At 44.8% G+C, this 27,337-nt stretch overlaps 1 protein-coding gene across 1 annotated transcript in view; it reads left to right on the top strand.

Annotated features, from left to right (window-relative positions):
* The window catches only part of LOC140392897 (E3 ubiquitin-protein ligase HECW2-like), a 595,816-nt gene that overhangs the window by 534,399 nt on the left and 34,080 nt on the right, over positions 1 to 27,337 (top strand). Inside the window, 1 exon segment of the mRNA XM_072478670.1 lies at positions 18,475 to 18,604. Within this exon segment, the coding sequence (XP_072334771.1) occupies positions 18,475 to 18,604 (130 nt within the window).

Genomic DNA, 27,337 nt, shown 5'->3' with positions numbered 1-27,337 from the left:
TGCCCACCTCAGATCCATGCAGGACACCACCCCCATTCCCAATCCTCAACCTGTGAAAAATGCTAGCTTGGCACCCTGGCAGTGCCAGCCAGGCACCCTGGCATTACCCCTGCCAACCAGCAGTGTCAGGTTGGCAGTGTCCAAAGTGGCACCAGCAGTGCCAGAACATGCCCTGCCCAGAGCGCAATCGACTGGAGGCTCCGATCCCCTGGGAGACACCCACGAATGCCTGTCGTTCTGGCCCTCTTTTGTGGAGACCAGTACTGAACGGCGCTCTCCCAAAGTCTCCAAGGTGAGGGAGTTGGATTCCACAGCTTAGTTAGATCTCGGGAACGCATATTAGAGTGAGACTAGCTGTATCACTCTAATATGCAGATTTCCAGAAAGTAATCTGCCCACAATGGGCAGGATTCACATCGAATTGATCTCCCGGCATCTACCGACCATGCCGCGCTGCTTTTCGGGCGCAACCTGGCCGTTAAATTTTGTCCTATATTTCATAAATCCTTATTATTTAAACCTGAAAACCTCAGCAGACCACTTTCTGTTCTATTTTTAATTTCACCCAACAGTTCCCCAATACATGACAGGAACTTGAGGGGTCCTTCACTTCTCCTGAGCCCAAAGCAACAAACTTACTTTGGCTCTCCTCAGTTTCCCAGTCTATCATAGAATCATAGAATTTACAGTGCAGAACGAGGCTATTCGGCCCATCGAGTCTGCCTGGCCCTTGGAAAGAGCACCTTACCTAATCCCACACCCCCACCCTATCCCTGTAACCCAGTAACCCACCCAACCCAACCCAACCTTTTTGGACACTAAGGGCAATTTAGCATGGTCAATTCACCTAACCTGCACATTTTTGGACTGTGGGAGGAAACCGGAGCACCCGGAGTAAACCGACGCAGACACGGAGAGAAAGTGAAAACTCCACACAGACAGTGACCCAAGCTGGGAATCGAACCTGGGACCCGGTAGCTGTGAAGCAACTGTGCTAACCACTATGCTACAATGCCCCGTTTATCACTTAGACTTCCAGAGTTTTCCCTTTCTGTAAGGATCCCACTGCTGATCTCTTCCACTAGTTTTACCAGACTGATCTGACAATTTAAATTCCTCAAGCACTTGGAATTTTAATTCCGAACATTGGCTCCACTCATGAATCCTGCTTATTATGTATGACTTCAGCTCAGGAACACCCCTGATTCTTAATGCCTTCTGTGCCCCTTGTTCTGGCTGCCAGCTGATACAACATGCCTTCTCATAGGCATCCAAGCTAACAATTCCTGTGGAACAAACATACAGATAAACCCAAAACAAAAGACTGCCTCCCTGCAACAGCATTGTAGCACACCATAATGTCCCAGATCAAGATTTAAAGTAGTCATCTCCCATTTTAAATCTGTTCTTTGATCTGAAAAGTATATGGATACTTTAAGATATTCCCCTCTTTATCCTTTGCTTTCAATCTGTTCTTTGATCTGGACCCATGTGATTGATTTTTACCTCTTACAATGACAACTATAGACAACTTGTTTGCACCAAGACTCAGAGAGGGGTTACTCATTACTCAGAACATACTCAGACCAACCTTCCAACCAGGTGCTTTCATTATCTTATTCTTAAAATTTTAATCCCAACCTAAAAGTTTTATTCCCAAATCATTTAAACCATGAAATTAGACATTTTCATCCACTTGCCCAGCCACAGGTCAGAGGATCAGAGCAAGTCTCTGGCTTAGCTAAAATGGTGCTGATTCCAAAGTCCCACTCCCAAACCAGCCTTCACCATTTTCACCGGTGGGGCATGGGAACAGGGGGGAGAGGTGGGGTTTGGTTGTAGTTTGCATGCACATGGGTTATGGAGGCAGCTGCACATAAAAAGGTACAGCTTCCTTCAAACAGATCCAATTTTGATTTGTGGGATGTGGAGTAGGCGTTCCACTTTTCAGGAGGTCTAAACTTAGCAGAGTTCTTTAGAGAGGCTGGGTACTCTTTTGCAGAGGTAACAGAGCCTTTTGGATAGGTTCAGGGGCAGCTTTACGAGAGATAGGGTGCCCTTTAGGTGAGGTCAGGTGCCCTTTGGGGGTGTTAAAATTAAACATGACTATGTGCAACGAGTTGCTAAACTCATTGGAACAGTCAAGTTGTGAGGATATTTAAATCACCTGTCCGTTAAATTTTAAAACAGCCTGCAGTTTAAAAAATAAATGAATGCTTACTCTTTCACTCTGATGTAATATGCCTGAGAACTATCATTACTGTATTTGGGTGCAAGATTGATTTCACAACCTATCATTATCACAGTAGGGTTTCTGCCACTGCAGTTTGAGTGTCAGCTCCAAGTGGTTATCAAGGGTCTCATGAAACTATCTCATCGGGCCCGACTCTGGACGCAATAATGCCATTAAATCTTGCGAGAGGCCTCTCATACGATTTGCATTGCTCGGGACGCCTCGCAAGATCAAATGAGATCTCGTGAGTCGTCACAATCTGGATCTTGACCTCACTGGGTGGGATCCAAATTTGCATACTTAAGTGAGCTGTTAGGCTCACTTAAATATGTCAGCACCGATTCCTCCCAAGGTTTGGATCGAACGCCTGCGCCTGGGAGAACTCGCAATGGCACCGTTTAGCACTGGTCCACACAAATGTGGACCAGGCATAACTGAACCTGGGGGGTGGGGTTCTCCCGGGGGGGTTCTCCCAGGCCATCGGAGGGTTTGGGTGGTCAGGCTCTGGGCAGTGTGGCACCCTGGCACCCGTACCACTGGCACCCGGGGACCTTCGTACTGCCAGCCTGGCACCTTGGTACCGCCAGCCTGGCACCCTGGTGCTGCCACCCGGGCACATAACTGAGTTTGTCAATGCAGGAAATGAAATTAAGTGGGGCCTGGGCGGAGTGTTCCTCACTGAGGTTAAAAAAATAGTCCCGTTTGATAGCTGGGCCTTTCTCGGCTCTGCCCAAAACAGGACTCTTTTTTTCCCATTAAAAGTCTTTAATGTGGGACTATTAATACAAATGCTTATTTTTCTAAGGGATTAAGTATTTGAAGGAAATGTTCGTTTTTTGAGCAATTAAGTGGTTGGAGGAATTTAAATATAGTGAATGGGTTTTTATCAGTGAGTTATTTTTAAATAGTGACGTCATCAATAGACATTTAGAACTTAATTTCAGCATGGTTCTGAGGTTTTCCCATGGTACAGAGTGTGTAATGGTAAAAGGTGGTCAGTGCACGGACACAGATTGGTACAAAGTTGACATAAGGGCCATGGCGGTGAGCAAGGTGGAATAGGTTGGTATGGAGGTATGAAGGGCTGTGGGGTAGGTAAGGAGCATAAGTTGGCATGGATGGTATGAGGGACCATGGGGTGAATGGTGGGTATGAATTGGCATGTGTTGGCATGAATGGGGCATGGGGAATGTTTGAGTGGTCTTACAAGTCCTGGAGCTAAGGCCAGCCTTTCTCATGGCCCACCTCTATATCTTGCAGCCCTTGTGGCTGTCTGTGTACTGTTTGTGGGGCGACGAACCTGACTCCTGTTAACAGGCCCACCCCCCCATGTCCAGTTTACGGAAACAGGAATAATGCCACCCCTACGTTGCAAACTCGGGAGCAAAACTCCAGGCACTTCATTTGCCCTAATTATTGATTAAAATTTGAAATTTATTTGCCAGACTTTGTTGCTCCCCAGAATTATTCTGCAAGTCTATTTTTTCCAGGCCATCTCTCTGTATTTTGTCATTAGCACCCCGTTGGCAATCTTTCGTCTTTGCTTTGTACTTTCCTATTCTTCCTTATTCCTGTTATTTGTTCCAGGATCGTCCATTTCTTCCTTGTTTCATTTCCCTTCACATTTACCTTTATTTCAAACTATTTTTGTCCCTTCCTGGTGTGAATTCTATGTCAAGTAACCTGAAAAATGGCACCTAATCAATTCAAAAACAAGTTGTCACTAGCCTTTGTCAAATTTGATCAGTGGTGATGCTTTGACTAACACATTTAGATAAACCAATAGTTTTATGATAACATGAAGTGTGTTATTGTGGAACTGAGTAGAAACATCTACTTACAATTTCTAACATAGAATTCAAATATTCATGCACAGTGAATGTTTCAATAAAAATGCAGATATACTTTTTCAAAACGAGTATTGAAAATAAATAGCTTGTTTGTTTTTTAAGCAGTTGGAATTTCTATTATTTTCAGATGATTGACACACCAGATAACATTTTGTCCTATCTCCGTATCAAATCTGTTTCATTCTGTTGGTTAACTCAGGTGAAATAATGATTAAACCATTTTCAGGAGTTTTTGACACTTCATTTTCACCAGCAATAGTGGGTGAGGTCAGAAGAATATTACTTGTTTTAGAAAAGAGATTTCAGCAAATTACATTTTGAGAAGATGAGATTTTTGAAGATGCCAGCGTGAAGATATGCATTAAATTTGTGGATATTTATTCTGGAACAGTGAACTCGTTCTGTCAATACCTATCACACTCTTCACTCTATTTCACTTGTCTCCAAGAATGAAAAATGATAACATGGTGGCGACCAAACTGGATTATCATTATGACCCACTACTTAATCAAATAACACATAAAGCTGCTTCAGTGAGTTTGAATCTAATTATGGCGCTAGAATTATAGTCGTCTAAAATATACTTTAATTAGTTCGGATCTAATGGCTTGAGGCCCGATTCTTCAAATTATACTCAGATTGGCTCATGATAACCTGAACTTAATATGATCTCACAGATTTTATAATGGTGGCTGCTCCAAGTTATTCATTTTTAGAAAATTATTAAATAGAGAATGATAAATACCTGGGAACACAAAATTATAATAGAAATTCAGAGAAAATAAATTATCTAAGTAAAATTTGCCTAGTTTATAACCATCAAAGCAGATTTAGATTACAGCCTTGAAATTGTTCACAATCTGTTATTAGAATATAGCCTGTTTAAAATTTATAAAAGGTCACCTTGAGCATTCTCTCCATTTTGCTTGTTCCCAAACAAAAAGTAATTTTGAAAAATTCATGAATATAAATGTAAAATATCCATTCAATTCCATGTTGATGCTGAGTTAACAGTCTCTTGATGGCACAGTGGTGGGGGTACTTTATTGCATTAACTGTTTTGGATGAAAAATGCTCCCAAACTCTTCTGGAAGCGCCAAAATGTACAGTAGATGTCAACAGAGAACAAAATCAGACTTGTCTCGATGAATACCCATCCAGGCTCAGACATAAATAGTGGCCAATCAGCTGAGGTACTTAAGCCAATTGGCACCAGCAAGGAATATTTACCCTCACAAATTGAGGAAATAATACGAGCAAAGGTGGAAAGGAGGAAGAAATACAAAGGCATTTTCAGTAATATAGACAGACATTTAAGAGGATATTTCAGAATTCTTAGAATAAATATATTCCTGTATAAAGAAAAATTTGAAGGAGGACCCACCATCCGTGGTTAACAAAATAAGTTAAGGGAAGCATCATACCTAAGAAAAAAACATATAACTGAGCAAAGATGTACATACGAACATACTAAGGAGTAGGACTTTCGGCCCCTCGAGCCTGTTCCACCATTTAATAAGATCATGGCTGATCTGATGGTAACCTCAAATCGGCATCCTGCCTACCCTAAAAACCTGTTACCCCCTTGCTTACTTAGAAACTCTCCACCACTGCCTTAAAAATATTCAGACTCTGCTTCCACTATTCTTTTCAGGAAGCGAGTTCTAAACACCCAGGACTCTCTGAGAGAAAGAAATTTGCCTCATCTCCATTTTACATGGACAACTCCTTATTTTTTCATGAGGGAAACGGTATTGAGCAAACTGATGGAGCTATAGGCTGACAAGTGTCTGGATGCTAATGGACTTTATCCTAGGGTCTTAAAAGAGGTGACAAATGAAGCAGTAGTTGGTGTTAATTTTCCAAATTTTGTAAGATTCTGGAAAGGTTGCATCAGACTGGAAAGTAGCAAATATAACCCCTGTATTCAAGAAAGGAGGGAAGCCGAAAACAGAAAACTGTCGGCCAGTTAGCATGACTTCTGTCGTAGTAAAGGCATTAGAATCGATCATTAAGGAGGTTATAGCTGGGCACTTAGAAAGGTTGAGGAAATTGGGAAGAGTCAGCATGGTTTTGTGAAAGGGAGATCATGATTAACCAATTCCCTCCTCTTTGAAGGAGGAACATAAGCTGTGGGTAAACAGGAGCCTATAGACATACTGCACTTGTATTTCTAGAAGGCATTTGATAAGGTGGCACATGAAAGGTTAGTGTGAAAAATGAAAGCTCATCGCTAGGAGGAAACATATTAGCACAGACAGAAGATTGGTTGGCAGGCAGAAGACAGAGAGTATGCATAAATGGGTATATTTCTGATTGGCAGGATGTGACGCGTGGAGTGCCACAGGGTTCTGTGTTGGGGCCTCAACGTTTTGCAATTTATTTCGCTGACTTAGAAGAGGGGGAGCGAAAGCATGATAGCTAAACTTGCAGACAACACAAAGATAGGTAGGAAGGTATTTTGGGAATAGGACTTAAGGAAGTTGCCAACAGATATAGATATGTTGAGTGAGTGGGCAAAATCTGACAGATGGAGTACAAAGTGGGAAAATGTGAAGTTGTTCACTTTGGCAGGAAGAATAAAAAAATGGAAAGTTACTGAAACAGAAACGCTGAAGAATTCTGAGGTGCAAAGGGATCTAGGTGTTCTGATGCATGAGTCACAGAAAGTTACGTTGCAGGTACAGCAAGTAATTAAGAAGGCTAATGGAATTCTATCCTTTATTATGAGAGGAATTGAATGCAAAAGTAAGGATGTTATGCTTCAGTTATACAGAGCATTGGTGAGAGCAAATCTTGAATACTGTATGCAGTTTTGGTCTCCTTATTTAAGGAAGAATGTAAATACATTGGAGGCAGTTCAGAGGAGGTTTAGTAGATTGATACCTGGAAGGTTGGACAGACTCAGCTTGTTTCTGCTGGAGTTTGGGTGACTTGATTGAAGTATATAAAATCTGAATGGTCTTGACGAGATGCATGCAGAAAGGATACTTCCTTTTGTCAATGAGTTCAAAACTCATTGTTTAACAATTAGAAAACACCTTTTTAAGGACAGAAATTAAGAGAATTTTCTCTCTAAGGGCTGAGCAACTTTGGAACTCTATGCCTCAGAAGGTGGTGGCGGTGGGGTCATTGAATATTTTTAAGGTGGGGTAGATTCTTGTTAGGCAAGGCAAGAAAAGGTTATTGGGGATAGATGGGAACGTGGAATTCAAAACACAAACAGATCAGCCATGACCTTATTGAATGGGGGAGCAACATTGAGAGGCCAAATGGCTTACTTCTATTATATTCTGTATTTTCGTATGCAGTGTTATTGGTCATTTCTTGTGCTGTAACCTATTACATCATCATTCACCAATCATGTACCAAGTAATTCCTCCGTTGAACCTGTTTGAGACATTGGATGGAATCTTCCCAGCTCTGTAGAAGTAGGTTTAGAGTAACACTTCAATAAGACCATAAGACAGAGGAGCGGAATTAGGTCATTCGGCCCATCAAATCTGCTCCGCCATTCAATCATGGCTGATATTTTTCTCATCCCCATTCTCCTGCCTTCTCCTCATAACCCCTGATCCCCTTATTGATCAAGAACCTATCAATCTCTGTCTTAAAGACACTCAGTGATTTGGCCTCCACAGCCTTCTGCGGCCAAGAATTCCACAGATTCACCACCCTCTGGCTGAAGAAATTCCTTCTCATCTCTGTTTTAAAAGATCGTCCCTTTAGTCTGAGATTGTTGTCCCTGCTTCTAGTTTTTCCTAAAAGTGGAAACATCCTCTCCACGTCCACTCTATCCAGGCCTCGCAGTATCCTGTAAGTTTCAATAAGATCCCCCCTCATCCTTCTAAACTCCAACGATTACAGACCCAGAGTCCTCAACCGTTCTTCATACGACAAGCTCTTCTTTCCAGCGATCATTCTTGTGAACCTCCTCTGGACCCTTTCCAAGGCCAGCACATCCTTCCTCCGATACGGATAAATTATTAATCTTGCATGTCAGGTTGACAATGGTGGTTAACCAATTAGACCAATTAAAGGGTCAGCTGGGGGCAAGTGGCTGATGTCTCCAGAGTCTTCTCAGCATCATACCAGCCCATTGCTGAATTGAGAGGCTGGCAGCAGCTTAGAAACAGATTCTCTGTGACAGATAGATGGAGCATTTGAGCTTTCTGTCACAGGCCCTATGAATATGCTGTCGAAGTACAAAGGCTGGAACCTTGCCCCCCTTTGTATGGCGGGATTTCCCCTTCATCCTGATGACACTACAAGCTGTGGGCTTTTTCTTTTTTTTAAATTAATCGGGCTCCATTCTGAGGCATCCTCACGCTCTCTATCTGCCTCAGCATTGCCTACCTTTGCTGGTGGGCCTGCTACTGTCTGGTGATGTGGGCCCTCCTTTTGGACCTCACACTTCAGGAAGCCATCCACCATCCCTAATTGGAAAATGAATACAGAGGAGGCCTCTTGACTGACTGCCTTCTTGAAGATTCCAACTGTCAGCCAGCCTCTGACTCATGCGATGTTGAAACCTGGATATGATCCCGATGTCTGGACTTTTTCAAAGGACATCAGATTCTGCCCATTTAATCAAATTAGAACCAGCAATAGGAAAATTTTAGATTCAAAATGGCAAAAATGCTTGAAATTAATTTCTAATAAGAACAGGATATCATCAGCTGAAAAAAATACTTTTAGTAAATGCATCATAGATCCTTCTAAAAATTATTAATGCCCAGGAAGGAACGGTTAATTGGTCATTTGGTAGTACAGAATTTGAGTATTGCTGAAGAACAATATTTTGTCAAAGCTTTTTTTCTTGCACTTATCAGAACAATCACAAGAATACCAGTGTCAAGAGAAACAGCAACTTTATACTGTATGAGAAGAGAGCATTGATTGTTCGAACGTGGGCCCTGATTGGTAGAGGCACTGCCATGGAGAATTCACCAGTTAATGGTGACTGACAGTTAACTGCCGAGCATTGTTCAAAGATTTAAACCAGGCAGCTTGACTCTGATTGGTCAAGGCATTATCCTGAGGAATGAACCAGCAATTGGCTATCCCATATTTGGTTGAACTGAAACAGGCATCATGTGTGTACATGTTCTTTCTGTTTGCAAAGAACATAGCCCTGTTTATAAACATTTGTAACTTCCAATACAGACAAATGTGCCATATTGCGAGCCCAACTGACAATCTCAAATTGGTCGTCAGCTTAATTCTTCGCACGCGGAGGATTATTTAGCAAATGTTGTCCAATCGCAGAATCATGACACATTTCGGACACAGTTTTGAGTTTTGCATGCAGAGGCTGGTTGGGTCCAGTCTGTACCTTGCCTGCAGTGAACAGCAGAAGGGGCAGGCTGTTTGATACAATCCACCAGTCTTTGGAACATACAGCCTATATATCTATCCTCACGCTGACACTGAAATTCATATATTACATTACTCATTTGTGTGACAGGCAGAACCTCGTTTTGGCTTGGCAGCAGCATCGTGTTAGTGGCGAGTACCACTCATGCTGCAGGGTGAAACAGCAAGCTTTACCTGTTGCTCAAACCTTTTAGATACCTTGTCCTTCCAGGGTAATCTGAGGTGGGGTGGACACTTTTCAGGGCCCAAGCGACGTCCTTAAGCCCATTCATGAGTTTGCACAATATACAACACAAAATGATCTTATCAGAGTAGTCATTATCCTGCAGGATGTCTTTGATGCCCCCTATTTCAGCATCAAGCTTGCACAGTGAGCAATAACTTGAGCCCTATTCACAAGGTTGCCAATAAGGCCAATCAGATAGCGTGTAGAACTGTAAGGATCCCAATGTGTGTATTGACTAGTGAAGGCAGGCGTGAATTCTACCATTTTATGGGTAAAATTCCTAGAGTGCCCCAATAGCAACAACAAACAATTTTTCACTTTATTTCAGCTATTGGTTCAATCCTCTGGCTTCTCATGATTTGTCTAAGAACGCTAGGCTGGATTCTCCGCACCCCGACGAGAAATCACGTTTGGCGACGCGGGGAGAATCCAGTTTCCCATATGAAATCGGGACTGGCGCCGGTTTGGCGATTCTCCGCCTCCTGAACTCCCCGCAGAGTATCCACCACCTGAGGCCATTGCCAGAGGCCCGCCCCGCTATTCTCCACCCCCGACCGGCCAAATACCCGACGGCGCGTTTCTAATGTGGTCCTGCCGTTCGGGAATCTCGCTTGGTGCCCTTGGACTAAGTCCGCAGCTGCCACAGTCGGGGGCGGGCCGATCGGAGGGCAGGGGGGGCCTCATTCGGGACTGGGTTTTTTTGCGCGGGTGGTCCGGGTAGGGCGAGCGGCCGATCAGGGGCACTATTTCCACGGTCCACGTCCACAGTCTGAGTCCACCATGGAGCACCGCCATACACATGCGCGGCTCTGACCCGGAAGTGCTGGCGGCCGTATCAGCAGCTGAAGCTGCGAGCTGCACGACAGCTGCCTGCTAGCCCCTGCATGGCAGTTTTTCTGGCGTAAAAGTCCACAGTTTTCACGACGGCAGGGGGTCATAGTCCCTGAAAGAGAGAATCCAGCCCCTTATTTTAGATTGTAATTGCTTTCGCTAATGTTTAGCGAAAGCAGTAATAGAACAAGTATATATGTTTTATAATGGTTATATGTTGGTCAGTCCTCATGTGAGAAAAGAAATAAGTTGCAACCACTGTGCTAATCAAGAATGTAAGTAATTCTCTTGCTTTGTGGTTCTTTCTATTCTCACCAACAATAGAAACCTTCTGGTTTGACTGACTCTCTTTGCAGGTTTCAGAAAGACCATCTTTGAAAGCTATAGATCGATTCACTAATTTGAAAAAACCACATGACTAGGACCAAGCAAAACTTCAATAACTATCCATTAAATTCACAAAGAGCTCTCAGTTTAACTTATATTTGACACAATCACACAGTATGTATATGAAAGGCTAGGCCTTGCTCTCAATCAACTACCTAGCAACACCAACTATACAAATGTTTGAAGCATTTGGAACAAAAGGAGCTGGAATATTCTTCTGTGAGCAAAGATAGTTGTCAACCTATTATACACTATGACAGGTGCAGTAGATGAATGGCCGTGGTGGGGAATTAGCAACCAAGGGCTGTGAAATTAAATTGTGAAATTTACTTTGTTAAATCTGGTAATTTGTGAGAAAGCTCCCGACTTCAATTAAAATCTAACTGATTTACAAATGTCCTTCTGGGAAGGGAGCCAGTCATCCCTAACTGGTCTGCCCTTCATGTGTCTCCAATCTTACACTCTGTGGCTGACTGTTTAAAGCTCTGAAGTAGCCTAGCTATGCTAAGTGGCGACAGTGCTCGAGAAGAAGAAATAATTAGACCTACTGGTAACAACATAAGCTTTGGGCAGAATTTAATGCTCGGGACAGTGGCTTGAGTGGCACCCTACCATGGGAGTTCCGAGCCCTTCTGCAGTGACTTAACGCCACTCAGGTATTAAGCTGGTTGGCATTCAGGTCCTCATTCTGTTTGGGAAATTTCCTGGCTCCAAGAGCAACTAATCAATCAGAGATTGGCAGCTCTCCTGTCACCAGTAGCCATGATCGCTGCCGGTTTTGCAGGTAGCCTAGGCTGAAGAATTGTTGCTGTAGCCTGGAGTGAAGGTAGATGAGGCAGCTTCACCCAAGCCTGCTGGGGAAACCCAGGCAAGGTGACAGAGGGATATTAGTTTTAAGGGAAGGTGGGGATCATCATCTGTGCGCAGTCCTTGTCACTGGCGGCGCTCTCTGTTTGGCAAGAGCTGCCCAAGTAGGAGGGAGCCCTTCACCAGGTATACCTGGCAGGTTGCCTACATGGCATGGCTCCACCCCACATGGGTTGAATATTAATGGAGTGATGAGCCCTTTGAGTGGTCAATTCAGGGCCTTAATTGGCTCCTGGGCTCTTCCCGGCCCGGACTTAATTGGGGGAGTTGGAAAGGTGAGTGTCTCCACCCATTAAATTCCATCCACTGTCTCAGAATCCAGCCCAGTCTACATTGAAATGGTCTCTTCACTAATAGACGGGAGCTTGCTCCCAAGTAGGAAGAACTGATGTACTACATTAACAGATTCATATCTATAATCAGATAATACCCCAGACTCCTTCATCACCCTCCCTGTCCTATCAACAGGATAGACCCCATGGTTTGTGAGAGTACACACTGATATGCTGATGGGCAAGTGTGACCCTCGGAATTTTTGACATTGGCTCCAGAGCCCATGACGCCTCACAACCAATCCTTCCATCCTTCCCTCAACTGTATGCCTCCATGGTTCATATCACTTGGAGGAATCACTGAGGAGAGCAAAATCAGAGGTACCTGTCACAAATGCATCGAACCACAATAAAATTGATGGAAGTGACCACCACACAATTTTTGAGAGCATAGTCTCCTTTCTGCTGTCATGAAATCCGCTATCACATTGTGTGGCACTCTGCTAAGTAGATGTTGCCTGAGGATCCAACTAACCAAAGCTGGACATACACAATTTACCGTGAGTCGTTATCAGCATCAACAATGTATTCCACCAAAAGCTATAATTGTAATGCCCTGTCAAATCTTGCACTCTTTGAGCACCATCAAGTCAGGGGACCAAACCTAGTGTTCCAGAGCAGCCCCAGGTATACGAAATACGAGCTTAATTAAGCTACTTTCCAGGGTTACCTATATGCTAAACACTTAACAAACTCAAGCTATAAACAGAGCTAAGTGATCCCTGCAACCAATGGAACAGCACAAAAGAATGTAACCCTATCAAATTCAGTGAAGCCTGGTAGTGTACAACCATTCAACTAACAAGTGGTGGAATATCCTCATCTCTGCCAGGGTGAAGCCCTGAATGTTAGTGAAAGAGACAAGGTTGAAATGTTTGAATGTCTCTTCAACCAAAATTAGTGACCGAACGATTCTACTCCATCTCCTCCTGAAACCCCCACCAATATAGGTACCAGTGTCCAACCATTTCAATTCACTCCATATAGAAGAAGCATCTGAATACTATTGGACACCATGAAGGCTATAGGTCCAGACAAAATCTCAGCTATAATACTGAAGTCCTGTATACAAGAACTGATGGCTTCTGCAGCCAAATAACAGTACAACTCTGACATTGACATCCACACAACAATATGGAATATTGTCCATATAAGTCCCTATCCACAAAACAAAGGATAGTATTAACATGACTAATTACTGCACTGTTAGTCAACTTCAAGTTATCAGCAAAGTGATGGAAGGAACCATCAACAAGGTGATCAGGTAACCTGTTCAGTGATGCTCAAATTGAGTTCAGCTGGAACAAGTTGGTTCTATATCTCAACAAAGTCTTGATCCAAACATGTAGGGATATGTATACAAAAGGAGAGATGAGTATTAAAACGGAGATCAAAACATAATTTCACACGGTATTACATGAAGAAGTCCGAGAAAAACTGCAGTCAATGAAGCGCAAAAGGAAACCCTTCCAGTGTCTGGAAGTGTACTTATCACAAAGGAAGATGAATGTGGTCATCTGTGGCATTCACAATCCGAGAACATAACTGAGGAACTTTTCAGGGAAGCATCTTTTGCTCAAACAATTTTAGCTGGATCATCAAATTCCCAATGTCATAAGGTGAAGAGGGAATGTTCACTGATGTTTACAGTGGTCATATCTATTCCCAAATCTAATTATGAAAGCAGTCCATGCCTGCATACAGCAGAACCTAGATAATATTGCAGGTTTGGATGACGCGATAGATAGCATTTGCAGCAAACAAATAATCACAACCATGGGCATGAGAAAACTCTGCCAACTTCTTGATCTCTAATGGCACTAAAGTCCCTGAATGCCCTACCAACAACATTTCCAGGTTCATCATTAATCAGAAGCGAACTTTACATGTCGTATCAATGCCATGGCCATAAGAACAGGATGCAGATTGGGGACTCTGATAATTGGCTCACCTGCTGACCTTCATCAACAAAGCTCAAGAAAGGATTGGTATGAAATAGTTGCCTCTCGCCAGGAATAGATACAGCTGCAACAATACTTGAAGATAATAGTTTATTGATCAAAGTCAATTTTGACTGTAAACGATTCCAACTAAAAGAGCTTTTAGCATTCATTGAGTCTTGTTGACAGCAATATATAATCACCTGTGGAGCACATAAATAACAGGGATATGAGCAATTGTTGGGTCACTGATATACCAGCACTTGAATGATATTTCATGAGGTCAAAACTGGAATGCAAATAAACAAAAACAACTATTTCTCAGTGCAACTGGAAAGCTGAACTGTAGGTCCATGCCCAGTGAAAGGAGAAAGCATAATCTCACTCAAGCCATTGCATTTCCCATTCTATTTTTTGTTTCCATCCTGTGTTCTCTGATTGCTGGTAGGAACAATCTCTATCATACTACTGATCCACCAATAATTGAAATTGCTTGTAGGCAATTTACCAGAGTCTTATAAGTTACAGCCTCCCTCCAACATAAGGTCAGAAATGGAGATGTTCATTTTACACAGCGTTCAGTTTCATTCACTATTTTTTAGACAATTAAGTGGCCCATGCCAGCAGGTAGCAAAACCTGGACAACATTCAGTCTTGGGCTGGTAAGTAGCAAGTAACAGTCACACCATACCAAGTTCCTGGCATTGACGATATCCAACAAGAGAAAATATAACCACCACCCCTTGACATTCAATGGCATTACCAATGCTGAATCCCCCACTTTGTGATCACCATTGACCAAAAAATGAAATGGACCAGCTCCATAAAGAAAGTGGCTACAGGTGCCTGTCAAAGACTGATAATCTGCAGTGCTCACTAACTCCCTTCCTGACTCTCCAAGTCTTTCCACCATTTACCATGCATAAATCAGGAATATGATGGAATGTTCTCCACATGCCTGGTTGAGTGTTCTCAAGAAGTGCACCCAACAGCACTCAAGGAACTCAACAGAATATAGGACAATGCAATCTGATTGATTAGCACCACAACCATCATGTTTAACAGTCACTCCTTCCAGCACCGGCACACTGCGGTAACACTGTGAATCATTTACATTGGGCGCAATCCAACGGCCACGCTGCGCTGGAAAAGCAGCTCGCCATGGTGCAGCATGGCCATTGAAAGCCGGGAGGTGCCGCTCCAGGGATCTACCGCGACCGCGAGATCCAACGCGACTTCCCAGGACGTTGCGATGTAAATCCAGCCCATTGTAGGCGGGATCACTTTTTGGCAAATCTGCATATTAGAGCGAAGCACCGAGCCTCTCTTTAATCTGCAGATTCCGTGGTAACTGAGGCTTTGGGGTCCCCTTCATCCCAGAGACCTTGGGCAAGTGCCATTCAGCAAACGGGGACCATTCAGAACGGCACTTGTGGGGGTCTCCCAGGGGAAAGGAGGCCTCCAGTTGCATGCCCTTTGAGCAGGGTGGTGCCCTGGCACTGCTGGTGCCACCTGGGCACCCTGGCAGTGTCAGCCTGGTACCTTGGCAGTGTATCCTGGGTACCTGCCTGGCATTGTCAAGGTGCTCAGGTGGCATTGCTGGCTGTATTGGGCACTGCAAGGGTGTCAGGTTGGCACTGCCTCTCACTACACTAGGCGTTCTGGGGAGCAGAGCTCCCCACTGTACAAAACAGGGTTATGTGTGGCCTCGGCTGCACGTTCCCACTTCGGGCCACTTATATAACACGAGTCACGTTGAATAGCCATATGTTTCTCTACACTGCAAGCGCCAGGAAACATTCCTGCTTCAAGAACAGTTTGGTTTCTGACATAAATCTTTAGATCTAAGGAACCCTGAAAACCAAAAAGCAACCCTTGAGAAAATTCAAAAAGGACCGGCAAATCAAAGTATTTTGAAACCTGAGTAGAATTTTGGAACTCGGGCGGCACGGTGCCACAGTGGTTAGCACTGCTGCCTCTCGTCACTGAGGACCCGGGTTTGATCTCGGCCCCGGGTCACTGTCCATGCGGAGTTTGCACATTCTCCCCGTGTCTGTGTGGGCCTCACCCCCACAACCCAAAGATGCGCAGTGTAGGTGGATTGGCCATGCTAAATTGCCCCTTAATTGGAAAAAAAATGAATTAGGTAGTCTAAATTTATTTTTTAAAAAGAATTTTGGAACTCTCCTCTCCAAATAGCGGTTGTTGCCAGATTAATTGTAGACGTTGAATCTGAGATCGATAGATTTTCTTAACCAAATGTGTAGAGGGATATGGGGCAGAGGCATATATATGGGGTTGGATTCTCCGCTGTCGGGATGCTCCGTATTGCTGGCAGCCCGGGGGTTTCCTGACAGCGTGGGGCTGCGCCATAATAGGAAACCCCATTGCCCAGCCAGCGAAAGCATCCCACCGGCGTGCTGAACCAGAAATCTGCCGCGACGGGAGGGAGAATCCAGCCCATGGAGTTCGGACACAGATTATCCATGGGTGGGATTCTCCTGTTCCCCAGCTGCGTGTATCTCAGCCGTGTGCAGTTTGCTGGCGGCGGGATTCAATCCTCCCACCATTTGACAGTGGGATTTCCCATTGAAACCACCCCACGCCTCCATGAAACTCACTGGAAAAGTCATTCCGACGATCAGAGAATTCCGGCCATGATCTCATTGAAAGGCAGAGCTGGCTCAAGGGGCTAAATGGCTGACTTCTGCTCAAATATTTCTCAGTTTTGTATAAACTTTGGAGGGTTTCTGATTTTTATTAATTGTCCAAGGAGACTGATTGAGATCTTTACCATCTTTACCATGTCACAGATGTTAGATGAAAATTACATTCAGACCTAGATCTAGGTTAGTTTTTATATTTTGGTTTCCTGCTAGAAGACACTATTCCTCTATGTGAAAGCTAAGATAAAAATGGAATTAGTTGTTCCTCTTTTTTCAGTTTCTAATGTATGTCCTGGAAAGGTTTATTCAGAAATAATTGCCTTACGATAAGGTTAATTCTCTTTCTCAATATTGACTGTGAGTAAAAAAAGACCATGGCGAGGATTTTCCGTTTTTGGGGGATGGAAATGGAAGATCGGGTGGAGAATTGAACAGGAGTCCCAAAAAGCTTTTACACGAGTGGGAGTTCCCCCCTCGATTGTCCTCGCAAAATGTCTTTAAAAGTCAGGATCCCCATTTATCACTATTTGAATCTCATTATCAGGTCTTTATGCCTAATTGTCCCCCATGTTAAATTGTTCATTCATGCCAGCGTGAGTGCATGTCAACATGAATCACAAAAGGTCCCCCATTATGTGCATCTGGTGTACAGAACCCGTCGGTGGCGCACAGGTGAGTACAGCCTCCCGGGGGGGGGGGGTCATGCCTGGCCAATGCCCCTGGGCACTGCCCCCTCACACACTCCTGGATACTGCTCCAGCACTCTCTTGGGCACTATCCCCTGGCACTGCCTGGAAAGTGCCAGGGCAGTGCTGGGGAGCGGGGTGGTCGGTGGGGAGATAATCCGTGGTAGTTGTGGAGGGCCGGGAGGAGAGCATCATAGGGTGTTCGTTTTTTTATTTTTAGTAAAAGGGCGCCCCAATCTTTCAGAAACCTAAGTTCCTGTCGGGGCGGGCTCCGTCAATATGATGTCTTGGCACCCGCCCCTTCCATTATTTTTGATAAAGTGTTTCAAAATCTGGCAAAGTAGCTGGCAGGCTGCCCTCTTTTCCCGCCCAAGACAAATCGGAATTTTTTGGCCCATGTGTCCTCATTGGTGTCCACTCCTGTAACCTGACCCACCTCCTCCCTCATATTCAGAGGATACTTGTTCAAATCCAGACAGTTATGCCATATTATTACAATATGGAGATCAGAAAATTGTTCTTGTATTTAGCAAGTTTGTAATAGCGTGCATTGTTTCTGCTGCGATTAGGGCCATAGCTTTATACTTGGTTGGCTAGTGTATATGGCCTTTTGTTAGGAAAGTAGTTTTAACTTAAGATTGATTGATAGGCAGAAATGTGATTTTGCTTAGCTGAGACAATTTGGCCCTGCAAATACCATGTGAAACACAATTAAAAGCTAACATTTGAATGGAAAAGTATTCTCAATGATCAAATATCCTAGAGGATAATTATACTTAACAAAACATTTTCTATGTTAAAAAGAACAACAGGTTTTAAAACAAATCATAGCATGACAATTCCATGTAGAAGGTTATATCTGCATGAAAAGTTTTCCTATTTGCTATTCCACTTAATCATATCATTTTGTTCTTTTAAACATTGCTGAAATGAAAGATCCGTTAGAAGACATGGTAAATATGTGAGAAAATATTGGTATATTTGACTGAGCTGATTAATAAATAATATTATGGTGATATTGTTTGTAATTAACTTATTGAGCAATTGGACATTCCCTACATGTTTGCCTGTTCTTGCCAGATCCTGTGATCTGAGTGACCTGGAATATTTGGATGAGGAATTTCATCAGAGTCTGCAGTGGATGAAAGACAATGACATCAATGATATTTTAGACCTAACATTTACTGTGAATGAAGAGGTCTTTGGTCAGGTGGGCTAACAGGGTTAAGCTTCTTAAATTATTTTGGGCTATCAATGAAATGTATTATGACTTCTTTGCTGTATAGATAAAATTATTATCTCCTTAAGAGAAAGAAGAAAATGTTACTATATGAGCTACTTATGAAGTAAACTCAATGATAAATCGCTGATTTTGCAAATTTATTTTTGTACATCAGATTTATTTTATTTTCTATGTCAGCAGTTTCTTGCATAATCCTATCACAGCCATGGCTTTTCCTGGTATCCTATTCCACAATTTTGTTAATCTTCGTAACCCTTATTTTCTAATATTAATGCATATCCTCTGATATTTAAACCCTTCACCTTGCCTGAAAGAATTTTGCAAAATTGCTTCATAATTTTGATTAATTCAATTAGATCACCATACAACAAGTTCAATTTATTTAGCATTTTCTTCTAAATTAGTTTAACACTCAGAAATATCTTTGTTCCCTTTTGTAACCTCACAAGGGCAATAATTAGGTGACTGGAAACCCCGAAGAGATCAGAACAATGTCTTAACCAGCAACAACGTAACCCAGTAATTCAAATAAAATAAATAGTGTTCCTGAGTTTGATCTATATATGTACGTAAATAACATATTTAGTGCTTAATACCTATACTTCTTGAACAGCTATTAGGTGATTTTGAAATTATGCTTTGCAGTGTTTAATTCAATTAAATCAATTTGACGTTTCTTATGCCTATGGCATTGAATGGCAGATTTAAATGTAAGAAGAACGATTCTACCAATGTTTTCTGATAACAAATCAGTGCAATTATTACATATATCTAATTGGTTTTGAGATTTAATATTCTATGTGGACTGCTGAACATTTTGTGGACAACTGAAGTTGACAGGCTGGTTACTGGTCTGACAATTGAAAAAAATAAATCCCTGATTCTATTTGAAGCAAACTGTTTCATCTGTGCTAACATTCCTGGAATATGTTTCTTTCTTTTACATTTAGCTGAGGTGAAATCAAACTCTATAATAGCCTATTATACCCAGTCCAGATACTTAGGTATAATAGCTTATAAATGACTCCAGCAGGAACACAATCTGCCAATTACATATAAACCATCTCCAGTTTGCTTCCAAACTGGTACAGCTCGAGGGTATTATCACCAAGGCATTGGGTAGTTTTTGTCAATATATGAAAACATTTATTTAACAAACAAATAATAAAATTCCAAATTATAGGCATGATTCCACCACTCCATATTCCCAGTAAGGAAGAGATGGTTTCAGGGAGCATGGGTCAGTCACAGGACAAACAGAAAGTTAGCCCCAATTCTTTGACCTGCATTCCTTGTGATTGCGGCTGGAATTACAGGATCATAGAATGGCCCTTTTATTTCTTTGGCATAAATCACAGCAGGACTGTCTGGTTATATTTTCTGTGACCAAACTATAAATTTTGCAAATAATAAGAGGTCCAGAAAATAAAAATCATACCTTTTCAAATCTATTGAGCGATTTCTCCATTTAAGTTCTTCACTCTCTCTCCATTTTTAATTGAGCTGTTTGGTGTATTTTGTCCTCTCCTTGTGGAATATCAGATTCATGAGGAAAATATTTAAATGTTAATTATCATACAATGTCGATGTAGAAATCTTGTGGGAAATACATAAAAAGCTAAAAAGAAGGTGTGATGAACTTTATTATTTCTTTTGCATGGAAATTGAGATGATTTTTGTTGAATAAATTATGTTTCAATTTAAAAGTGGGTCACCTACTGCCACTGGTCATCAGGTCTCCCTGCTCCAACTGCTACCCCAACACCTCCCCACAACTCGGCCCATATTTTCAAAATGGTTCAGTCGAATACAAAGTACAGGTAATAAAATATAAGTGTAATAAAATGCACCACTGAAATTAAACTAAAATTATTTAGAAATGTAGCATATAATCCAGCAAAGAATATATTGAACAGACTTTTCTTGCTCTCAATGATGGAAAGAATGGTTATACTAAATCTTTGCACTTGTTAAATGTTAAAATGTCATTTATCTCCTAACTAAAGTGAAGCTGATCACTCGTTTACACTTCCAATGCCAGCGTTCTTTCCGATATATATATATATATATATATACATACAAAATGGCTCACTGAATGTAGCAAGAATATATGAGTATACAAATTCTCGATGAAAGGATTTTAAATTTGCCATTGCATATATGGAAAATTTTGGAATGATAGTTTGATTGTATTTGGAAGTAAGTAGTTTCATTTAAAAAAAATATCCCCGACACTTCCGGTGGTGTGAGTGATCGCACACAGGGCAGCTCCTGCTTGAAGGCGTAGAAAAGAGGTCTTTTTACCCAAAATCGAGTGTAACTTCGACGGATGTTCCCGCCAGGAGTGGCATGTTTGTTGGCTACCAAACCCGGCACAAGAAGGTGAAGGATCTGGCCAAGGATTTGGAAGAGACCTGTGGCATAGCAGCTCGTGAAAAGATGGCTGAGGGGAAAAGGCTTGTGCAAGTTGGAAAAATGTCTGGAGGCTCAGGGGTCGCAGATCCGAGAGATTGAGAGGGTGATCTCTGAACACAGCGATAGAGTGGTGGCACTGGAGGCGGAGGTGGGGCTCTTAGGAGACCTTTGCAAGACGTGAGAGCAAAGATGGAGGGACAGGAAAACAGGTCAAGGAGGCAGAATCTGGGAATAGTTGGCCTGCCTGAAGGAGTGGAAGGTGTGAGTGCCACGAGGTACATTTCGAGGATGCTGGCAGGGCTGGTGTCGGAGGGAGAGCTGCACAAGGCTCCTGAGGTGGACAGAGTGCACAGGTAGAAGCCGAGAGCTGGGGAGCCGCCGTGGGAAGTGATCATGACACTCCACAAGCTTGTGGAGAAAGAGAAGATCTTGCAGTGGGTCAGGGAGAAGCAGGACTGCAAATGGGAGGGGAACAAGGTCCGAATTACCAAGACATTACCAAAACAGTGTGCGGGGTTCAACAGAGCCAGGCAGTGTTATAACAGCGGCAGATCAGATTTGGGGGGCTCTACCCGACAAAACTATGGGTGACTCATGAAGGCAGGGAATATTATTTTGAGAACCCAGAAGCGGCCAATTACTTCATCAAGGAGCGCAAACTGGAGGAGAACTGAATAATCTTAGGAGATAGGGGTGCTGGCACTCTGGAATAATGGAGAATACGGGAGAGTGTTTTTTTTGTTTCTTTCCACCCGATGTGGAGGGGTTTTCTTATTTTTTCAGTTGAGTTGACAAACGGTAGCGGGGGGTGAAAAGTTTGTAAGGGGATAGCTGTCATCGCGTTCCCCCCCCCCCCCCCCCCCCCCCCCCCCGCCTGCTGCCTGTGGCTGTGTTTTTTCTTTTTGTTTGTCTTTGGGGGAGGTGATGTGTGGTTCGAGAAGAGTCTTTGTTTGGGTGCGGGAGGGGGAGGTCAGCAGGGAGCTTCCTTCACAGAACTGAAAGGTGAGGGTGGGGAGGGGTGGAGGGTCAGTAGGAGGAGCCTTTGGGCAGGTAATGCTGGTGAACGGAAGTGGGGTGGGGGAGAAGGCCGAGTGAGGTGGACATAGGGGGATGGTGCAGAGAGGGGGATGGGGGGGGGAGGGAGGGAGATGCGACACGGCGAGGTTGGAGAAGAAACACGGTCAGGCAGGGGCGAGAAAGGGGCCTTCCTGATTGGACCAGGTACAGGGTGAAATTAATGGGGGTAGACCCAAAAGGAGAGGATGGTGGATGGTTGAGGTGTATGAAGTAAGGCTGGTAACGTGGAACGTGCAAGGGCTCAATGGATCGGTGAAAATCGGTGATCTTGGGTCTTTGTTTTTTGCGCACCTAAGGAGTTTAAAAGCGGAGGTGGTCTTTCTTCAGGAGATGCACCTTCACATGAAGGACGTGAGGAAGGGATGGGTGGGACATGTTTTCCACTCGGGGTTTGATTCAATGTTTCGGGGGTGGCCATTTTGATGAGCACGAAAACGGGGTTTGTGAGCACGAATGAAGTGAGGGACCCGGGTGGGATCTATGTAATGGTGAGTGGGGTATTAGAGGGGAAGCTGGTGGTACTGGGGAATGTGTATACACCGATTGGGCCGATTTAGGCTTTATGAGGGGGTTGCTGGCAGCGATCCCGGACTTGGCCACGCACCAGTTGATGGCCAAAGAAGGGGTGGCACAGTGGTTAGCACTGCTCCAGGAACCTGGGTTCAATTCCGGCCTCGGGTTTGTGTGGAGTTTGCACTTTCTCCCCGTGTCTGGGGGGATTCCACCAGATGTTCCGGTTTCCTCCCACAGTCCAAAGATGTGCAAGTTAGGTGGATTAGCCACTCTAAATTGTCCCTTAGTGTTCAAAAGGTTAGGTGGGGGTAATGAGTTATGGGGATAGGATAGAGGCATGGGCTTAAGTGGAGTGCTCTTTCCAAGGGTCGGTGCAGACTCAATGGGCCGAATGGCCTCCTTCTGCACTGTAGGGATTCTATGATTCTATGGGAGGAGATTTTAGTTGTGTCCTATAGCCGAGTGTAGATAGATTGAGCCCCAGGTCAATAGGTAAGATACAAATGGCAAAGGAGTTGGACGGGCTTATGGAAAAGATGGGTATGGTGGACACGTGTGCTTCAAGAACCCAGGGGGAAGGGAGTATTCCTTTTTTTCACATGTTTATAGGGTATATTCAAGAATCAACTTTTTTGTGGTGAGCCGGGAGGTTTTGGTTGGGGTGGAGGGGGCAGAGTACGCGGGGGGATAGTAATCTCGGACCATGCGCCCCATTGGCTAGAGATTCGGCTTAGATCGAGATGGGAGCAGAACCTGGTTGGAGGCTCGATTCGGGGTTGTTGGCAGATAGAGGGTTTTGCGATAAAGTGCAGGCTGTGATGGGGAGGTGCAGGTGGGTGTGGTTTGGGAGGTTCTGAAGGCGGTGGTTAGGGGAGAGCTAATTTCAATTAGGGCTCACAGGGAGATGAGAGAGAGGATGGAGAGGGAAAGGTTGGTGGGGGAGATAGTAAGGATGGACAGGAGCTATGCAGAGGCCCCCGAAGAGGGGCTGCTGAGGGAGCGACGGAACCTCCAAACGGAATTTGATTTATTGACCACGGGGAAGGCAGAGGCTCAGTGGAGGAAAATGCAGGGGGCAGTGTATGAGTATGGGGAGAAGGCGAGTTGGATGCTAGCGCATCAGCTACGTAAGAGGGAGGCGGCGAGGGAGATTGGAGGAATCGGGGATGGGGGGAATAATGATGGGGAGTGCGCTTAAAATCAATGAGGTATTTAGGGATTTCTATGGGGACCTGTACAAGTCAGAGCCCCCGGAGGGGGGAGAGGGGATGCGGCGGTTCTTAGATCAACTGAGGTTCCCGAGGGTGGAGGAAGAGCAGGTGGCTGGCCTGGAGGCCCCGATGGGGCTGGAGGAGCTGGTTAAGGGACTGGGGAGCATGCAGGCGGGCAAGGCCCCGGGACTGGATGGGTTCCCGGTTGAATTTTATAGGAAGTATGTGGATCTGTTGGGCCCGTTGCTGGTGAGAACCTTCAATGAAGCGAGGGAGGAAGGGACTCTGCCTCCGACAATGTCTCGGACGCTGATCTCGCTGATTCTCAAGCGGGATAAGGACCCACTGCAGTTCGTATAGGCCGATCTCGCTCCTTAACGTAGATGCCAAGTTGCTGGCGAAGGTCCTCGCTACGAGGATTGAGGATTGTGTCCCGGGAGTGATACATGAGGACCAGACGGGGTTCGTGAAGGGCAGGCAGTAAAAAGCGAATGTGCGGAGGCTCCTGAACGTGATTATGGTGCCCTCGGTGGGACGGGAAGCGGAGGTGGTGGTGGCTATGGGCGCGGAGAAGGCCTTTGATCGGGCGGAGTGGGAGTACCTATGAGAAGTGCTTAGCAGGTTTGGGTTCGGGGAAGGGTTCATAGGGTGGGTCAGGTTGTTATACAGGGCCCCGGTAGCGAGCGTGTCTACGAACCGGTGGAGATCGGAATATTTCAGATTGTACCGGGGGACGAGACAGGGGTGTCACCTTTGCTGTTCGCGCTGGCAATTGAGCCGCTGGCCATGGCATTAAGGGAGTCTAGGAACTGGAGGGGGTTGGTCCGTGGAGGGGAGGAACACCGGGTGTCTTTGTATGCTGATGACCTGTTATATATTGCAGATCCAGTGGAGGGGATGGTGGAGGTCATGCGGATCCTTAGGGAGTTTGGGGACTTCTCGGGCTGCAAGCTCAACGTGGGGAAGAGTGAGCTCTTTGTACTGCATGCGGGGGGCCAGGAAAGGGGGCTAGAGGAGCTGCCGTTGAAGAGGGCGGAGAGGGGCTTCGAGACCTGGGTATCCAGGAAGCTAAGGGGCTGGGGGGCCCTGCATAAGCTTAATTTGACACAGTTGGTGGACCAGATGGAGAAAGACTTTAGGAGATGGGATGTGTTGCCACTTTCCCTGGCGGGTAGGGTGCAGTCGGTCAAGATGACGGTCCTCCCGAGGTTCTTTTTTTAATAAATATTTTAATTCTCCTTTTTCACATTTTTTCCCGCATTTATACCCATCAACAATAAACAATAATCAGCAAGATATGTCAATCCCCATAATAACAACGATCCCATCCGCCCACCAACCCCCAAACATCAGCCCGCATGTTTACATAAACAAATGACAAAAAGGAATCCGGGATTATCCGTAGTCACCCTTAATCTACACAGCCCCCCCCCCCCAACTAATGTTTGATGTTATCCAGTTCTTGAAAGTGCATAATAAATAGTGCCCATGACTTGTAGAACCCCTCAGTTCGAACTTAACCTTCTCAAGGGTCAAGTATTCTAACAGATCCCCCCGCCACGCCAGGGCATTGGGTGGAGAGGCTGCTCTCCATCCCAGCAGGATCCGCCTTCGGGCGATCAACGAGGCGAAGGCTATGATACCTGCCTCCGCTCCCATTTCCAACCCTGGCTGGTCTGACACCCCGAATATGGCCTCCTGGGGACCCGGGTCCAGTTTCACATGCACCACCTTGGAAATTACCCTAAACACCTCCTTTCCAGTACTCCCCTAGCTTTGGACAGGACCAAAACATATGAACGGGATTCGCGCCCCCCCCCGCAACGCTCACACACATCCTCTACTCCTTCAAAAAATCGGCTCATGCTCGCCCTCGTGAGGTGCGCTCTACATACCACCTTCAGCTGTATCAGCCCCAACCTCGCACATGAGGTGGAGGCATTCACTCTCCGGAGCACCTCACACCAGACCCCCTCCTCTATAACCTCTCCCAGCTCTTCCTCCCACTTTGCTTTGATCCCTTCCAGTGGTGCCTTATCCTCTTCCAGAATCGGTCCATACACCGCTGACACTGCCCCCTTCTCCAGTCCCCTTGTTGTCAACACCTCCTCCAGCAATATGGAGGCCGGTTCCTCTGGGAAGCTCTGTATCTCCTTCCTGGCAAAATCCCGAACCTGCATGTACCTAAACACTTCTCCCTGCTCTAGCCCAATCCTGCAAACCGACCCCGAAGAAACAAATCTTTTAGCGTCTTAATCCCCTTCTCTTCCCATTTCCGAAAACTTCCATCTCACCTCCCTGGCTCAAATCTGTGGTTCCCCCGAACTGGCATTTCCCTTGACCCTAAACCCAAACCGAAGTGTTGGCGAAACTGCCTCCAGATTTTCAATGAAGATATTATTACCGGACTCCCTGAATATTTCCCCGGAGCTATCGGGAGCGGCGTTGTTGCAAGTGCCTTCAGCCCCGACCCCTTGCACAAACTCTCCTCCATTCTGACCCACTGAGAATCAACCCCTCTGACCCAGCTCCGCACTTTCTCCACGTTCGCCGCCCAGTAGTAGTACAACAGGTTCGGGAGACCCAAACCCCCTGCCTGCCTTCCCCTCTGTAGCAGCACCTTTCTCACTCTGGCCACCTTCCCTCCCCATATGAATGAGGTAATCCTTCCCTCAATCTCCCTGAAAAAAGACTTTGGCAGGAAAATCGCTAGGATTGAAAAATAAACAGGAATCATAGAACATAGAAAATACAGCACAGAACAGGCCCTTCGGCCCACGATGTTGTGCCGAACCTTTGTCCTAGATTAATCATAGATTATCATTGAATTTACAGTGCAGAAGGAGGCCATTCGGCCCCCTGAGTCTGCACCGGCTCTTGGAAAGAGCACCCTACCCAAACTCAACACCTCCACCCAACACCAAGGGCAATTTTGGACACTAAGGGCAATTTATCATGGTCAATCCACCTACCCTGCACATCTTTGGACTGTGGGAGGAAACCGGAGCACCCGGAGGAAACCCACGCAGACACGGGGAGGACGTGCAGACTCCGCACAGACAGTGACCCAAGCCGGAATCGAACCTGGGACCCTGGAGCTGTGAAGCAATTGTGCTATCCACAATGCTACCGTGCTGCCCTCAAGAACAAATAAATCTACACTATATCATTTTACCGTAATCCATGTACCTATCCAATAGCTGCTTGAAGGTCCCTAATGTTTCCGACTCAACTACTTCCATAGGCAGTGCATTCCATGCCCCCACTACTCTCTGGGTAAAGAACCTACCTCTGATATCCCTCCTATACCTTCCACCTTTCACCTTAAATTTATGTCCCATTGTAATGGTTTGTTCCACCCGGGGAAAAAGTCTCTGACTGTCTACTCTATCTATTCCCCTGATCATCTTATAAACCTCTATCAAGTCGCCCCTCATCCTTCTCCGTTCTAATGAGAAAAGGCCTAGCACCCTCAACCTTTCCT

The sequence above is a fragment of the Scyliorhinus torazame genome, chromosome 2 (genome assembly GCF_047496885.1).
Source record: "Scyliorhinus torazame isolate Kashiwa2021f chromosome 2, sScyTor2.1, whole genome shotgun sequence".
In the NCBI taxonomy this organism is placed as follows: Eukaryota; Metazoa; Chordata; class Chondrichthyes; order Carcharhiniformes; family Scyliorhinidae; genus Scyliorhinus; species Scyliorhinus torazame.
This window is presented reverse-complemented; position numbering and strand designations above follow the sequence as displayed.